We start from the raw sequence: 18157 nt of genomic DNA on the forward strand, positions 1-18157 counted from the left end.
AACTTCACTCATGATGATGTGATGGGTGTCAGGGTTTCCTGGTAGCAAGGGTGTTGCAGACCTACTAGAGGGTACAGAGCAGCCCAGCAGCATTCTGGACTGGGCTGAAGTGGCCACTCAGTAGATGCATGTGTCAGAAGCTGGTCAGAGGCGCTCCGCAGCTCTACAAAGTGTGCCCTTGCTTAGGCTTGAGCTTGCAAAGGGTACTTTTTGTTCATGTGATGAGACACTTCTAAAATGCCACAAGTGAAAAGACAGGGGACCAATTGCAACATGTAGCTGGGCTGATAACTCACTTCTTCAGCAAACCTAAACTGCTTCAACTGGTTTCTGGAGTCAGGGAAAAACCTTAAAAGAGATCCATGTAGTCCAAGAAGTCTCAAGTGGGGCTTATAGGCACCTTTTGGGGATATGGCACCCAACATTTTTTTGTAATCATTAAGAGATGTTTTATATTTCCCAGGGGGTAAGGAGTCTTCATAATCTCAAAAGAATACATTCTCTCAAACTTTTTTTTAACAAGAGACTTCACCCTAGAAAAGGAATAGGATGTATTCAAGGTCACAAATTAGAAAACAGTTGCCAACAACCCAGGTTTCTCGTTTCTCATTTGAGGACCCATTTGCTTCCCCTCTCTTCAATCCACACTCCTTCCTGGAATAGTGAAAAAAACTGGGGAAAAATTATGATCAATAGGGAATTAAAGTAAAAACACTTATACTATGAATATTATGTAGCTATTAAAAATGAGACTGACCTGGCCGGCCGTGGTGGCTAACGCCTGTAACCCCAGGACTTTGGGAGGCCGAGGCGGGCAGATCACGAGGTCAGGAGATCGAGACCATCCTGGCTAACACGGTGAAACCCCGACTCTACTAAAAAATACAACAAAATTAGCTGGGCTTGGTGGCACACGCCTGTAGTCCCAGCTACTCAGGAGGCTGAGCCAAGAGAATGGCATGAACCCGGGAGGCAGAGCTTGCAGTGAGCCGAGATTGCGCCACTACACTCCAGCCTGGGTGACGGAGCAAGACTCTGTCTCAAAAAAAAAAAAAAAGAAACTGACCTATGTGTATATATATATATACACACACACACACACACAGGGGTTATCACCCCAGCTACTTGTTGCAATTGGTCCCCTGCCTTTGCACTTGTGGCATTTTAGGACAGTTTCTTTTATATATGTATGTCAGACTTTTTTTTTTTTTTTTTTTTTTGAGACAGAGTTTTGCTCTTGTTGCCCGGGATGGAGTGCAGGGATGAAACCTCAGCTCACCGCAACCTCCACCTCCTGGTTCAAGCCATTCTCCTGCCTCAGCCTCCCAAGTAGCTGGGATTACAGGCATCTACCACCATGCCCAGCTAATGTTTTGTATTTTTAGTAGAGATGTGGTTTCACCACGTTGGCCAGGGTGGTCTTGAACTCCTGACCTCAGGTGTGACTTACCTGTCTTGGCCTGCCAAAGTGCTGGGATTAAAGGCATGAGCCACCATGCCTGGCCTCAGACTCATTTTTAATAGCTGCATTATACACACACACAGGGAAAATGCCTAAGACATATTAAGTTTAAAACACAAATTACAGGACATATATCAATATAATTCAATTTTTGTTAAAAAAAAAAAGTGTATGTGGAGATACATATTTGCATGTACATGTAAAGAAAAAAGCATATTGGGGGAACTCTAAGGGATCATCATGGAGAGGGTTATTCACTGTCTCTATCTGCAAGCCTTGAGACCCCTGTGTCTAACAGTACAGTTGGCCCTCTATATCTACAGATTTAACCAACCATGGATTAAAAATATATTTTAAAAAATAACAAAAAATATAAATAAAACACCAATACAGTATAACTAGTTACATACCATTTACATTGTATTAGGTATTATAAGTAATCCAGAGGTGATTAAAAGTATATGGGAGGATGTGTATGGGTTATATGCAAATACACTACACATTTTATATAAGGGACTTGAGCATCCTTGGATTTTGGTATGCTTGGGGCTCCTGGAACCAATCTCCCACAAATACCAAGATGACTGTAACTCCTCCATTGTAAAAATACACTTATCTGGTTACATGCTTTCAAAAACTTTAAGAAGCTCACGGATTAGGATTATCACCTTGTGGGAGGGAAAGGAAGCAGAAACCGGACGCTCAGAGAGAATTCTGCAACTTACCCAAGGTTTATAGGAATGAAGAGTACAGAATCTAAGGCTTTAACTTTCTGTCCAGTGTTGTTCACAATTCCCTACTATGTGGTGTGAGATAGGACAACCTTCCCAAGACAAACAGGAAGTGCGATAATGGTAATTTCTTACAAACTAAATATAGTGTTGGGGACTAGGCTCAGCAGGAACTGATGTTTTGTAAATCTGCAGGGAAATATTCCTAAAGGTCAAAGGATCTTGGCAAGCACCCAGGTCTTCTCTGACCATACTGGGAAAACACTGGAAAAACTGCTGTTTTGTCTCTGCAGGACCACAAACTCTGAAGCCAGACTCCCCAGGTTTGAATCCCAGTTCTATCACTAGCTGTGTGACAATTATTTAACTTTTGTATCTCAGCTTCCTCATGTGTAAAATGGGGATAATAACAGTACCTACCTCTTAGGATTGCTGTGAGCATTATTAACACATGTAAAGTACTTGGAGCATTTCTGACACAAAATAAGCACAGAATGTTGTTATTATTGTTGTTATCACTGGAAAGCTAAGAGTTCCTCAGCTACAGGTTCTCAGGGGTCTCTGACAAGTAAAATAGCCTAAAAACGAAAAAAACCTATAGTAGAAAGATGTTAACACTTGTTTCTCTGTTCTCTCCATCAAGACTATGACTCATTTTTTTCACATCTTCCTTCCTTTTATTGAAAAAAATTTTAGAAAATGGCAGTTAATAAAAGGCACAAACAAATCAACAGGGATATACTAGTGGAAAACACAATATAAAACTAAAATGCCATTGGCTTCTTTAACTGGTTAAAAGCACAAAATGTAACAGGCAGAAAGTCTGTTTCAAACAAATTAAAAAGCTATGTTTTTTTTAAATTCTCCCCAAATCAGATATATACACACCCACAAAAATAGTGTGTGAAGGAAAGCTGTCATACACAAGACGTTGTATCCTGAATTCTTCAAGGAAACACATATTGAAATAGGAATTAACAGAGTCAGCAACAGATTAATAATTTTTTAAAATTCAGTCTTAAAATGCTACATGGCCCAAAGCTATACTATATAAAGTATGCTAGGTACAAAAGAAAACATCTGTATAGCTTTTAGCAAAACTACTTTCCCAGAAAAGCAAATTAAAATAATGTAATCAGCAGATCAAGGAGACTACAGCTAGACATCAGAGCTACAACTTCTCATATCTGTGTCAGAAAATCCTATTTATCCAGAATAGACTAAAATTTCAGGACAAAACAGGGACTTTTAAACATTTCTTACTTTACCCATTTTAAGTTCTTTTTATCTCCCCCACCCCCCAAGCCAGTAATTCAGCAAGATCCAGCAGAAAGAGGGCTACTTTTAGAATTGGCTATTTTATTTTTCTTTCTATGGCGAGACTGTCATGGAGCCTGGATATTTCAGGCTCATATGCATCCATGACCAGTGTCCCACTGTGGTCAAAAAACTTAGCAATGGACTTGGTGAACTCGGCTTCCCGCTGCTGCTTTGTTCTCCCACTGATGAAGGTCAGCTTCAAGGTGTATTTGTCATCAAACCTAAGCATGGGGGCAAAGATAACAAATCAAAAACCAAACACAGAGATTCAACCAGTAACAATACGGCACCAAGTGATTCCGAAGAAAAGGAGTAAGTTGGGCACCGGTGATACAGGGAACAAACACATCCTTTAAAAGCAAAAACAAAAACAAAACCCCAGGGCTCCTAACTCTTCAAGATACTAGTTCTGATTCTTAGGTGTTGATGTATCTTTCCTGCTTTAATTACTGTGTACCTCCTTTACCTTGCTGTAGACTTTTAAGCCATGTGGACCATCTTCTCCCATCTCTGGACTTTGTATTTGCCATGCTAGATAGGTCTTCCTAGAAGACTCTTCTCCCCTGTCTCACCTGACAAGTTCTTATTTGTTAACACTACACTTGGGCATAAACTTTTCTGGGAAAGCCTCCCAATCTGGGTCAGATGTGTCTCCTCTGTCTTTCACAGCACCATCAATCAACATTCAACTCAAATACTGACCTCCTATCATATGCCAGGCCTCATAATAGGATGCTATGGTATCAACAAAATTACCTATCTGTTGACATGATGTGTACTATGTTCTTCACTAGACTGGGAGGTTTCTTTTCCCTTTGTTTCTGGTGCTTGAATCAGGATTGTCTAGGAGATTCTTGAGCAAAGATTTTTGTCTCATTTCACACTCTTAGCTGGGTTTCTAGTAGGCAGTCAAATTTTTATAAATAAATGAAGAACCCTTGCTTTCAACGATGCTCTCCAATCCCAGGGTGTCTAGTCCTTACACTCTGTAATCAATCTAGCTCCAGGTTTTACTCTGATCACAGGCCAGGGATGCTAACTGCTTTACTAAATGAACTCCAGAGACTCCTTATCTATACTTTAAGGTACCCTGAAGGCCATTACTATGTCCATTCATTCAAGAGGGTTTAATGACACCAATTACTGGTAGGCTGACATCCCCCACCCTGTTTCCATTTATTGGGACATATTCAGTGGATTGTTAAGCTAGTATTATCTTTAGATGAAGCAGTTTCTTGAGGCTCTATTTCTGCATGTTTAAAATGGGAGAACTTCCATCTGCTTTTAGGATTACTGTCATAACTAAAACAGTGCCTATCATTAACTAGTGCTCAAAAGATCACAGCTCCTCAGTAATTGCTGGTCTAGGCAGTAACTCCCAACTTGGAGAGCTAGTCGTGAAGTTCCTTTAACTATCTTCAACACCTCAAAAGATTTTCTCAAGTTCTGACCAACTGCTACTAATTGATATCACAGTAATTTTTAGATTTCTGTGCCCAGTTTTATTGGCAGGTACATGGCTTTGGTGGCAGTCCATGAACTGATGAGTTGTGACCTGACACATTTTAGAAATGTTCATTAATTAAGATATTTATTAAGCCTACCTATATGGGTCAGGCAGTTTTAGATGGTAAGAACATATGGCAGTGAACATAATATAAATGTCTGCCTTTTGGGACTTTCATTTCAGTGTGTGTAGGGAACAGACAGTATAAAAAAATAAGATGTTCTCTTAAATAGGTGGGCAGAAAACCTTCACTAAGCAGATGTTTGAGCAGAGCCAAGAAAGGTAAGAGAACAAGCTCTCTGGAAAAAGAATGTTCCAGGCAAAAGCAACAGCAAGTGCAAAGGCCCTGAGGCAAGAACATGCCTGAAATGTCTTAAGAACAGAAAGGGGCGTAATGTGAACAGAATGAAGTGGGAGAGGATGAGAGCCATAGGAGATGAGGGGTATGTTTGCATAGGTGTGTGAAGTACAGAGAATAGACATGTATGGACTTCCAGGCCATCCTCAGGATTCTGGCGATTTCTCTGAGAGAGTTTTGAGCAAAAGACTGAGTTGATTATGTTTCAAAATGATCACTTTGCTTGCTGTCCTGGGAATAGACTATGGGTGGGGAGAGGGCTGCAGAAGTCCATTAGAACATCATTACAGTAGGCTGGGCGCCGTGGCTCACGCCCCAGCACTTTGGGAGCCCAAGGTGGGTGGATGACGAGGTCAGGAGATCAAGACCATCCTGGCTAACATGGTGAAACCCTGTCTCTATTAAAAATGCAAAAAATTAGCAGGGCGTGGTGGCAGGCATCTATAGTCCCAGCTATTTGGGAGGCTGAGGCAGGAGAATGGCGTGAACCTGGGAGACGGAGCTTGCAGTGAGCCAAGATCGCGCCACTGCATTCCAGCCTGGACAAAAGTGTGAGACTTCGTCTCAAAAAAACAAAAAAACAAACAAAAAAAGAACATCATTACAGTAACTTATGTGACAGAGAATGGTAGCAGCAGAGATGGTAAATGGTCAGACAATACATTTAGATGGTACAGCGAACAGGATTTTCTGACAGAAGGACTGAGAAAGAGGAGTCAAAATAACTCCAGAGCTCTGTAAGGACAGCACTGCCATTTATTGAAGTGGGAAAACTGAGGGCAGGTTTGGACGAGGCAATGAGTAAGGTTTTGGACATGTTGACTTTGAGATGCCTATTGGGATCCAACATCAAACAGAATGCCGGAATATATTTAGAGTTCAGAGAAGAGATCAAGGATGAAAATATAAATTTAGAGATCTTCATCATAGAGAAGAGGTTCCAGAACAAGCCCTGGTGGCATTTCAAATGTAAAAAAATGGGAGATGAAGAATCACAAAGGAGACTGAGGAACAGACATTAAGGTAAGAAGAAAATTAGAAGCGTGTGGTATCCGAGGAGCCTAGTTTAAAAAAAAAAGTATTACAAGGTAAGGGTAATTAGCTATGTCAAATGCTGCTGACAGGTCAAGTAAGAGGAGAAAAGAGAAGACAAGAGCAGATCCAGGTGATAGCACAAAAGGAAAAGGAGAGTAGAGAAATGAGGAGACTGTCTGAGGAGCAGAAGGGGAAAGAAAACTTTTTTTTTTAGTTGGGAGAAATTACAGTATATATGTATGTCAGACGGAATGATCCAGCAGAGGGAAACATCAAGTAAAGGAGAAGGGATAGAATCCCATAGACCAGGGAGGGAAGGTCTTAGATAGGTACTTGGAAGTAGGTAAGTAGTGATGGTAGACTTATGATGGCTTCTATCTTCCCAACAACAAAATACTGACAGTAAAGATAGGGGAGGAGGCCTAGGAGGTTTGAGGATAGGGAAGATATGAAAGATCCTCCAGGACAGGGAGAGAGTAACTGGACTACAGAAGTGTCATGGAATCTAAGCCAGGTAAGGAGGAAGTGAAGTGGGTTACAGATACTGCTGGGGCAGAAGAAATGCTGTGACAAGAGAACTAGAAGGAAATAAATTAGAATAACAGGAAGCAATGGTCAGGGTGGGACACTTAAAACTGAAATTATTGAATGTAGTTTGTTCTTAGTAATTGCAAGGTCTACTAGGGTATGTCTATGAAAGTAAGTGTTTAAGACATGATAGAAAACAGGATAATGGGAAGAAGGAAGTAAAACTGAGAGGCCAAATTACTAGAATAATCATCTATGTGAATATGGCAATCACCAAGACTTATGAAAGGACCAATGTTAGAGAGTGCCAATGAGCCAGGAATTATCTTCAAAAGAGCAGGTCTGTATTTAACTGCAAGGAAGAGGCATAGAAGTGGCACAATGTGATGACATGCATTCAAAGGGCGGGGGGCGGTTTAGGGAAGAGGAGGCATTGGAAGCTGCAAAGGGGAGACCCATCTCTACCTGTAGTACCAGAGTAATGAAGGCTGTGAGAGAAACATCAGCCAGCACTTGCAGTCTGCAGAGGAATTACGTCCTCAGGGGTTATGGTCCAGTTTCACTTAGGGCAAGAAAGAGAAGGGAATGTTCATAGAGACGGCTAGGTTATAGGGGACTTTGTGGATGGCTGACAATGACTTGGCTGCAGGCAGAGACTAATTAGGAGGTCATGGCTGCTGCCCAGCTCAGATGAACGTCAATCATTCACATAACAAAACACGCCACGCCAGGCCCTCGGCTGGGTCTGGTTACCAAGGGGTAAGTGAGAAAGTCCCACCTGGGCTTAGGTTTCTAGTGTATAGTGAATGGTAAAGGAGCTCACGCTTTGGAGGAGGGGGGCAGGCCCAGGAGGAGACACAGACAGTAAATAATTATAGCTCCATGTGGTAACTAACAGAGGTAAGCATAAAATGCTTTTAAGAATAACTAGGACGGGCTGGGCGTGGTGGCTCATGCCTGTAATCCCACCACATTGGGAGGCGGAGGCTAGGGGATCACTTGAGGTCAGGAGTTCATGACCAGTCTGGCCAACATGGTAAAATCCCATCTCTACAAAAAATACAAAAATTAGCTGGGTGTGGTCGTGGGTCCGTAATCGCAGCTACTCAGGAAGCTGAGGCAGGAGAATTGCTTGAACCCAAGTGATGGAGGTTGCAGTGAGCCAAGATCGCATCATTGCGCTCCAGCCTGGGTGTCAAGAGTGAAACTCCATCTCAAAAAAAAAAAAAAAAAGAATAACCAGGACCACCTAATTTAAACTAAGGCATGTCAGGGAAGGCTTCTTGGAAGTAGGAGTGAGCCAGGTTACAGAAAGATAGCTAAGCCAGAGAGAAGAACATGTTTAAAGGTACGGGGTCACTGGGAAACTTGGATAACTTAGCATCTTGCAAATTCCATATTGCCAGAGTGAGAGAATGGATTTTGAGAGGGGCATAAAAGAAAGCTGGAGATGTCACTAGGGGATGAATGCTGTAACACTTCATATGCTGAAGGAGTTTAGACTGTATAATGAATGTGCTGGGGAGTCACAAAATCACTTCTTGCGAGAGAGTCACATAGCTTGTGCTGTCTGCACATGGCAACTGGTAGTCTGTGAAACCTTTCATTGCCATTTTCACATCACGTGACCTGGCAGTAGGAATAAGATATCAGAATCAGCCACTGTTAAGCTACTAAATCCGTCTGTGAGGTGGGGGAGGGGGAAGACATCAGCAGAAAGTGGGGAACAAAGCAAGAACGTTCACACTTCCACTCCACCAACAATATGGCAGTTGGTAAAAATAGTAGGAAACGTGAAAAAATCAGAACCCTTGTACACTGCTAGTGACATTGTAAAATAGGGCAGCCACTTTGGACAACAGTCTGGCAGTTCCTCAAACAAAGAGAGTTACCATACGATCTAGTAAGTCTTCTCCTAGGTGTACTACCCAAGAGAAATGAAAACATGTCTACCTAAAAACATGTACACAAATATGGATAGCAACATTATTCGTAATAGCCAAAAAGTAGAAACAACCCAAATGTCTGTCAACTAACAAATGGATAAACAAAATGGAATATTGCTTGACTAAAGAAAGGAATAAAGTACTGGTACATGCTACAGCATGAATGAACCTTGTGTGCAGTATATATAGGAAGTAATGGCACTAAGTGAAAGAACCTAGTTATAAAAGACCACATATTGTATGATTCCATTCATATAAAATGTCCATAAGAGAGAACAGAGAAAGTAGACCGGTGGTTGCCCAGGGCTCAGGGAAGCGGAAGGATAGGGAAGTGATTAGCTAGAGTACAGAGGTTTTTTTTTTGAGGTGATGAAAATGCTCTAAAATTGACTGTAATAATGGTTGCAAATATCTGTAAATACACTAGAAACTTTTGAACTGTACACTTTAAATGGGTGAAATGTATGGTAGGTGAATTATATAAAAGTTATTAAAAAATACAAAAGTCAGAATAAAAATAATGAAATTACAATGCCGCTAAGTTTTAGAATTCTGCAACTCTGCTTCAGTGGCCTGGTAGAGGATGCAGATTATGATGGCTGAGGCCAAAGGGCAGCTCGAAGCCCCTGTTAGGAGATAAGCAAGGACTCAGCTGCAACAACAGAATGAAGGTCTGCTTCCCTTTCTCATAGGCGCCTCTACGAGTTGGCAATGAGAGAGCCTGTACAGCACAGATGCTACACTTAATTTCATATGTAAATAATTGTACTTATAATTTGTGGGGCTATTACGCACTAGTTAAGTATAATATGTTTTTAAGATAGTGACTACGAGTATGAATTCTGGTTTCAAACTTGGGCTGGAATTCCTGCTCTACCACTTTTGGGCTATATGATACTGGAAGAGTTGATTTAACCTTTGGGCCTGTATTCTTATCTATAAAATGAGTGTTCTAAAATCTAAATGAGATAATGCATTTAGCAGAATACCCAACATATAGTAAATGTTCAATAAACATTTGCTATTATTATAATTGGTATTTCATCTTCCCAGAAACTCTAGACATCATTTTTGACCCCACTAAACCTGATAATTTATATGATTTACCCAAAGTTATACAGCTAGAAAGAAACTGAACTGGAACACGAACGTAGTTCTTGGTACCTACAAAACACATGTGTGTCAGCTGCACAAAGTTATACTTAACACTGGTCAGAAATAGACTGTAGATTGTGCTTTTTTTGAGTTGCCCAGTGCACTGCTCCAGAGATTCTTGACTGTATTCACGGAGAGAAGACAGGATCATAGAAGACACAGAAGCTAATGGAGTTCTTCAAAGATAACTGATCTCTCATCTTTGGCCTTTATAGTTTTGTACACTTAATCGTCTCTGTTAACTGGCCACAGGAAAAAGAATCATTCTTCATTCTTCCACCAAAGCACTTTCTCCCACAGTTTATCCTCAGAGCATTTCTGTGATAATGCAATCTCAGAACTACAGAGCTAGGACAAACCTTCTAGATCATTCACACTCCTTTCTTCATTTTATATGACTAGCCCTATGATCCATGTAGAGTAGGCACATAATAAGTCTTCTGTTGATAATGATAACATGCCAGGGCAAATCCAACACCAGGATTGAAAAATCTGTGAAGATAGTCATACCTTTTAAGACTGGAGGACAGCTGCCAAATATCATCAGGATCCATTCCTGTAGGATCTTTCCTGTGGGCCACGAGAAAGATGCTCTTCTCCTTATATGAGGTATAAATGGTCAGAATCCCCATCATCACAAAATAGGTTCAAATAAAGTTAAGGGAAAAATACCCAAACATAAAAGAGAAGTAACACAAATTGACAAGCAAGAGATATAAAAACTTTCATAATGATAGTCCTAAAGAAGACAGCTTTGTCTTGCTGCAAAAACACTGAAAATTTAGCTATTTCATTTTCATCCTTATGTTTATGCACCAAGAGAAACAAGGTTCTCTCTGGTTAATTCTGCAAACATCTCAAAAAGGAAGAAAAGAAAAAGGTACAGAGCATAAACTAGCTCTCATCTTTATGTTCAAAGACAACATGTATAATAAGATACTTAGTTTGTCAAGACTTTGTCATAATAGTGCTTATTTCTTTATAAAAAACAACTAATAGTCCCAGTGGACTTGACCATGTTCAACTGATTTTAAGGGTTATAAGAAGAGAAGAAAAGTGACCCAAATAGTTCACTATAGGAGAGTATGTCAAATAGTACTACAATTACTTCCTGTATGCACATAGACTTATTATTATATTGTTTTTGACAGTATTAAGTACCATATATAATAAGCACTTACAGTTTGCCAAAAACTAGCATAAGAGCTTTGTGTACACTGTGCCATTTAAATTTCAGAAACAAGGCTGGGCACGATAGCTCACACCTATAATACCAGCACTTTGGGAGGCCGAGGCAGGCAGTCTGAGACCAGCCTGGCCAAAAGGGAACAATGGGAAATTCCATTTCTACTAAAAATACAAAAATTAAGGCTAGGCATGGTGGCTCACGCCTGTAATCCCAGCACTTTGGGAGGCTGAGGTGGGCAGATCACTTGAGGTCAGGAGTTTAAGACGAGCCTGGCCAATATGGTGAAACCCCATGTTTCTACTAAAAATACAAAAATTAGCCGGGCATGGTGGTACATGCCGGTAGTCCTGGCTACTCAGGAGGCTGAGGCATGAGAATGGCTTGAACCCAGGAGGTGGAGGTTGCAGGGTGGCAGTGAGCCGAGATCGTGCCACTGTGCTCCAGCCTGTGTGACAGAGCAAGACTCCATCTCAAAAAACAAACAAAAAAAAAATTTAGCTGGATGTGGTGGTGCAGGCCCATAATCCCAGCTACTTGTGTGGCTGAGGCAGGAGAATCACTTGAACCCGGGAGGCAGAAGTTGTAGTGAGCCAAGATTGTGCCACTGCACTCCAGCCTGGGCGACAAAGTGAGACCCTGTCTCAAAAAATAAAAATAAAATAAATAAAATAAAAATAAATTTCATGAACAGTGCTCGCTTCAGCAGCACATATACTAAAATTAGAATGATACAGAGATTAGCATGGCCCTAGCACAAGGATGACAGGCAAATTCATGACGCATTCCATTAAAAAAGAGTTAAAAAAGATAAATTTCATGAACAGGAAAGGCAGGAAAATATAGTGCAAAGTACATGGACTTCAGAGTAGAGATAATCCTAGATTTAAATCTTGGCCTTTAATCAGTATAATCATAACAAATAACTTCCTTGCCCAAGTCTTAGTATCCTTACCTTTAAAACTGGGATAATACTGATATTTTAGAATTATCATGAGATTTAGAGATGAAGGATACATGTAGTCTATGATACAGAAGAATTTTTTTTTTTTTTTTTTTTTTGAGATAGGGTCTCACTCTGTCACCCAGGCTAGAGTACAGTGGCACGATCTCAGCTCACTGCAGCCTCAACATCCCAGGCTCAAGTGATCCTCCCATCTCAGCTTCCTGAGTAGCTGGGATTATAGGTGTGCGTCACCACACCCAGCTAATTTATTTTTTAATTTATCTAATTACTTTATTTATTTTGAGACAGAGTCTTGCTCTGTCGCCCAGGCTGCAGTGCGGTAGTGGATCTCGGTTCACTGTGACTTCCGCCTCCTGGATTCAAGTGATTCTTGTGCCTCAGCCTCCCAAGTAACTGGACTACAGGCATGCACCACCACGCCCAGCTAATTTTTGTATTTTTGGTAGAGACAGGGCTTCTCCACATTGCTGAGGCTGGCCTTGAACTCTTGGGCTCAAGCAATTCGCCCGCCTTGGCCTCTCAAAGTGTTGGGATTACAGGCATGAGCCACGATGCCACAGAAGATATTTATAATGTAGTCCCTACTATTATAAATAAAACTGATATGACTAAAAATAAGACCTTGTTTTATTAAACAAATATAACCAAACAAATGAATTACCATCAAGGTAGTTCTCTTGGGAGGCCAGATGTTTGTAACAAGATTGCTATCATTTTCAAATCGCTTTGGAATTCCCCTGGGAACTGTCTCTAGAACCTATAGACTATTATTCTTTTGAACTGCCTTAACGGTGAAAAATCCACACTGGGATGATTAATCTGATGACTGGAAGGAGTCAAGGATCACCTGGTACCACTTCTGGGGGCTATGTAGGGCAAACTGGATAATACAATTTTTGACTAGGATCTGCTTTATTAGAGGTTTGCTAACTGCCTCTGAAGATAAATCTCCAACATGAAGTTTTAAAACATATTTCAGGTTGGCTGGGCACAGTGGCTTATGCCTGTAATACCAGCACTTTGGGAGGACTGCTTGGGCCCAGGAGTTTTGACACCAGCCTAGGCAACGTAGTGGGACCTTGTCTCTGTAAAAAATTTAAAAATTAGGTAGGCGTGGTGGCATGTGCCTGTCTGCTCAGGAGGTTGAGGTAGGAGAACTGCTTGAGCCAGGAGGCTGAGGCTGCAGTGAGTCATAATCACACCATTGTACTTCAGCCTGGGTGACAGGGTAAGACCCTGTCTCAAAAAAAAAAAAAAAAAAAAATTTAGGTAGTGGTAACATTGTTTAAAAAAGTAAACTGCCTACCAAAATTATCTGTTTTAATAGTGAAGTATAATTAAGTTCTTTTTTTTGGGGGGGGGGGGGGGGGGGAAAGGGGTCTCCCCTTTTGCCCCCGGGTGGGGGGGGGGGGGGGGTATCTGGGCTCCCTGCAAGCCCCGCCTCCGGGGTTCACGCCATTCTCCTGCCTCAGTCTCCGGAGTAGCTGGGACTACAGGCGCCCACCACTACGCCCGGTTAATTTTTTGTATTTTTAGTAGAGACGGGGTTTCACCATGTTAGCCAGGGTGGTGTCTCGATCTCCTGACCTCGTGATCCGCCCGCCCTGGTCTCCCAAAGTGCTGGGATTACAGGCGTGAGCCACTGTGCCCGGCCTTAATTAAGTTCTTTATATTCAACTTCTTGAGAAAAAAAATCAACTGGGTAGGCAACGACCATGATCTTATATTTATCATAAAAAAGAGGGGAAAGGAAATGATTATATATCAAATACAATATAAAATCTCTCATTTAATCTTCATGATAATTCTGAATGCTACCCATATTTATAAATGAGTGGTATTCAAATCATTTCAAAAATAAGTAAATTTTCATTAGCACAAGATCACAAATACCTTGGATTTCAAACCCACATTCTCTAGCTCCAGAATAAGTTCTTAATTCCACTATAATACAAGTCACACTTGTGTCTCATGCTAATTTCCAGTTCAGCTCCTCAGCTTCAAGTAAACCTGATACAGATCTGAGTCTCCAAAATCAGTTCCTTTCCTAATTTGAAGCAGCCACGTCTAATGGGAAAAGTTCTGGGCTAGAAATGAGAAGAGCTGGGTTCACGATTACTATGTGTTTTGCTATTAAGTGCTCATATTAGGATAATAACCTCTACATTAATAACAAAAATGAATTACGATAAAATAACCATACTAAACATAAAATATCAATGACAGTTACTATATAAAATGATAGATGTTTACTAGATAAACATCACAGCTCATAATATTAAATTCTAACATTAGCAAGCCCTAACATGAAAGTCTGTTTTGTTTTTTGTAGGGAGAAGTATCAGCAGATTTTTTAAAATGGTCACTAGAAAACAAACCTGGGCATAAAGGATATGATATGACGCACAAAGCCAAAACGGGTTTCGACTCTGGAAAGGGGTGCATATAATCCCAAATCAAAGCCACTATGGCAAAGAAACAGGAGATTGTACAGATGGTGAGGCGACCATCAATTAGACCAAAATTCTCCACGTATTTGTATTTTTCCAGAAGTACCTGGTGAGAAAAAGAAGGAATCAAGCTAATAGGAATACTTCCTTCCCAGTATCTGCTTTTATTCTTGATTTCCATGATAAAAGAATCTATGAATTACCAAGAAGTTCCCTCCAGTTGGGATTTTACCACACCAAACAAATAAGACTCAAGTCTTCTATAAAGAACCAAGAGAAAAAGTTCATCAATCCCTCATATAAAAACTTTAAACTCCTCAACTTTTCCCACAGCTAAAATGTTCTTCTGACTTTTTCTGTGAGAAATTTTAGAAACTGCTTTCTGACTCAATTTCTAACACTGAAAACTAAGGTCACTCCAAGTTACAAAAGGAAAAGATTTTCCAGGAGAGATGGCCATCAGCTGTATAGATACTAACCAACCCCTCCTCAAGAAAGTACCTTTTTGGCAGAATCATCCAAAGAGTTTTTCACAGCTGATCCATCCCACTTGTCAATTTTTACAGGCTTATCATCTATCTTCCACTGTAAAACAAACAGAAAAGTTGTGCATCAAGAAACTAGGCCTCTTACTGAAGGTAAAATGAACCACTTTTTAAGAGCATCTCTCATGCACACATAATATTTACTCTTTGTCTTCTGATGTTGCAGAACTAAAAGACAAAACAGGCTATTCTGGGCACACTCCTATGGGGTAGCCCTGCAAGAAGCAGTTAAAAACAAGCAAACAAAAAAGACCAAACAATTAAAATAGATGAGGTAACCAGAGTCAGGTGGTACTCATGTGATGTTGACGTTGCCAGTCTCCATGCAGAGAATATAAAAACAACCCCAAAACCAGAACACGTATATGGGCTGCAGAGACTGTAAGTTTAAACTTGCATATCCCACCTTCATTTTACCCAAATATGAGTATAGAAAATTACTCTATTTATTCATTCTTTCCTTCTCTGACCACAAAACTCACAAAATACAGATACATGAATTTACAGACACTAACAAAATGGGGAGGATCTCCTTTAATATCACTTTGTCAGCTAACAACTTTTATTATTTTACCAGCATGTCTTAACTTTAAGACAGCAATTCCAGTATAGCCTGTTGGAAACAACACTAAATTTTAAATTACAAACCAAGTCCCAGACTCAGTCCCATCATGAGTTGAGTGGACAAACTCTGCTTCTATTTCCCTTATCTATAGAGGTTTAGAAAGTTTCTCAAACACTACTATTCAGAGGCAAATAATTCTCACTCACTGCTCATGTAGAAGTTCAAAATGTTACAGCACCTACGAATGCCAATTTAGCACCCTGAATTCAGCTTCCCACTTCTGGGAATGTTTCTATAACTGAATACATGTGAAATGATATACAAGGCTACTCACTGCAGCATTGTCTGTAATAGTGAAAAGCTGGAAGTAACTCGAATGCTCATTTACAAGGGGATTGGTTAAACAAACTACAGTACATCCAGATATCTTATCAGGGTAGAGAAATATGGGGAAGAGTAAGACTACTTATGTGTGCCTTTAAAATTTTTTAACCATGTGAATGTATTACATAGTAAAAAATTTTCTCAAATGCAAGTATTTAAGTAAATGTAGCTTAAGAGGAACAGGGTGCTACAAATAATCTGATAAACCTGTTTTTTTTTTTTTGTAGAACATTAATGGCCAACTCTTAATTTTTTAGATCAAGTGAACAAATACTATATTCCATAAAAATCACAAACCAGCAAGCAATCCAAAATTCATTTGGATTTAGAATGGATTATTTTATGGAAAGACAGAGAATGTCATATTTATCTTTTGGATTGAGCACAAGTACAAAGATAATGCCTATAAGAAATAAAGAGATGGCAGTGGTGAGTACCTGCCGTCCCAGATACTTGGGAGGCTGAGGTGGGAGAACAGCTTGAGCCCAGGAGTTCCAGTCCAGCCTGGACAATATAGTGAGAACTTGTCTCTGGAAAAAAAAAATAAATAAATAAACAATAAAAAATAAAATAAGAAGTGGGATAAAAATAATTGTAAAGATTTTAAACAACTACAGAAATATAATTCATCAACTTTGATTTTTTAACTGTGATTCTATATATTATTATACAAAAGAGAAGGCCGGGCGCGGTGGCTCAAGCCTGTAATCCCAGCACTTTGGGAGGCCGAGATGGGCGGATCACGAGGTCAGGAGATTGAGACCATCCTGGCTAACACGGTGAAACTCCGTCTCTACTAAAAAATACAAAAAACTAGCCGGGCGAGGTGGTGGCCGTCTGTAGTCCCAGCTACTCCGGAGGCTGAGACGGAGAACGGCGTAAACCCGGGAGGCGGAGCTTGCAGTGAGCTGAGATCCGGCCACTGCACTCCAGCCTGGGCGACAGAACCAGACTCCGTCTCAAAAAAAAAAAAAAAAAAAAAAAAAAAAAAAAAAAAAAAAACCCGTTCTGTGAAGTTTGTTGGGAAAAATAACATTAGCTAAAAATAGCCATACTTAAAGTGATTAAAAGTCAATCAAGTTTTTTTTTCCCTTGGTGCCTTGTAAAAGCAAGTGTTTTTCTTCGAGAAAACTACTCATGGCAGCATACTGCGGTATTGACTGCCATAGACTGCCAGCCTACAAATCAAACATGACATCTAATTTTAAAGATGCAAACTGAACCAAAAAGAAATTAGCAGGCTTTCTAGCTAGATAGCTCATTTACACTGTCAAGTAAATCCCTCTTTGAAGACATGCAAAAGAACCAACTTGTAGAGCCAAACCCACCATAGCATTTGAATTATTTGTGAAATAAAGTCAGAATAAAGTCATTTAAAAATTATGGGTCATTCAAAAACAGGAAAATCATATTCTCAGACACCTAGCCACACTTCACTGCCTGCATTGCATCACAGAACAGAAACTTGCCTTTATAAGTCAGAAAATAATGTCTTAAAAATTTGGGGGAATAAAATGCAGAAGCAGCCATTACAATGTATTGAAATAGCCTCAGCTATAACTTCGCTGCCTGGTACCTAGAAGCAATCTTCAGTAAGTGGAACAGAAACATTTCCAGTGAATTACATGAAATCACAAGAAAGGTTATAATTTGACTTTATGGCAATATAGGCCATTTTGAACCTAACAGTGTCCCTGGTACAGTACAGAGAACCATCTGGAAAAAGGGGAGTTGCTATTAGGGGCTGATTTTTCTGATTATTATTTCTCATCATGCTCAAAAACTGCTCATCAACTAAAATGTATGCTGCTCCTCACGTTCTCTCTACTACTAATTCGGGTATTTTAGAAGCTATCTTTTTTTTTTTTTTTTTTGCCTCATTTTTGTCTTCCTCAACACTAAGTGCAAATTGCTTTCCTTTTGTAATAGATAAAGCAAAAATTAGTTTATTTTATGTAGGACCTCACAGGATAAATTACAAAGAAGGGCAGTGTGCAGAAATAAGTGAACTTGGGCCC

General features: G+C 40.1%; 1 protein-coding gene and 1 non-coding gene across 4 annotated transcripts in view; one reads left to right on the forward strand and one right to left on the reverse strand.

Moving 5' to 3' along the window:
- Window positions 1-2847: 2847 nt before the first annotated feature.
- LOC101026629 (signal peptidase complex subunit 2) overlaps window positions 2848-18157 on the reverse strand; it is a 30003-nt gene continuing 14693 nt past the window's right edge. The window contains exons 2-6 of one of the 3 annotated variants that reach the window (XM_017948764.3): window positions 16577-16669; window positions 15147-15230; window positions 14591-14751; window positions 10553-10687; window positions 2956-3734 (exon numbers count right to left, since the gene is read on the reverse strand). In XM_017948764.3, the coding sequence (XP_017804253.1) occupies window positions 3548-3734; window positions 10553-10687; window positions 14591-14751; window positions 15147-15230; window positions 16577-16669 (660 nt within the window). In that variant the 3' untranslated portion in view covers window positions 2956-3547. Of the gene's footprint in view, window positions 3735-10552; window positions 10688-14590; window positions 14752-15146; window positions 15231-16576; window positions 16670-18157 lie in introns of all 3 variants that reach the window. The other 2 variants (XM_003910418.5, XM_021926319.2) reach the window with 2 other exon arrangements.
- On the forward strand, window positions 11922-12025 carry LOC116272650. Its single transcript, XR_004181281.1, has one exon. It is a non-coding gene; the product is annotated as a U6 spliceosomal RNA (small nuclear RNA).

This window comes from Papio anubis, unplaced genomic scaffold (genome assembly GCF_008728515.1).
Source record: "Papio anubis isolate 15944 unplaced genomic scaffold, Panubis1.0 scaffold145, whole genome shotgun sequence".
NCBI classification, from domain to species: domain Eukaryota; kingdom Metazoa; phylum Chordata; class Mammalia; order Primates; family Cercopithecidae; genus Papio; species Papio anubis.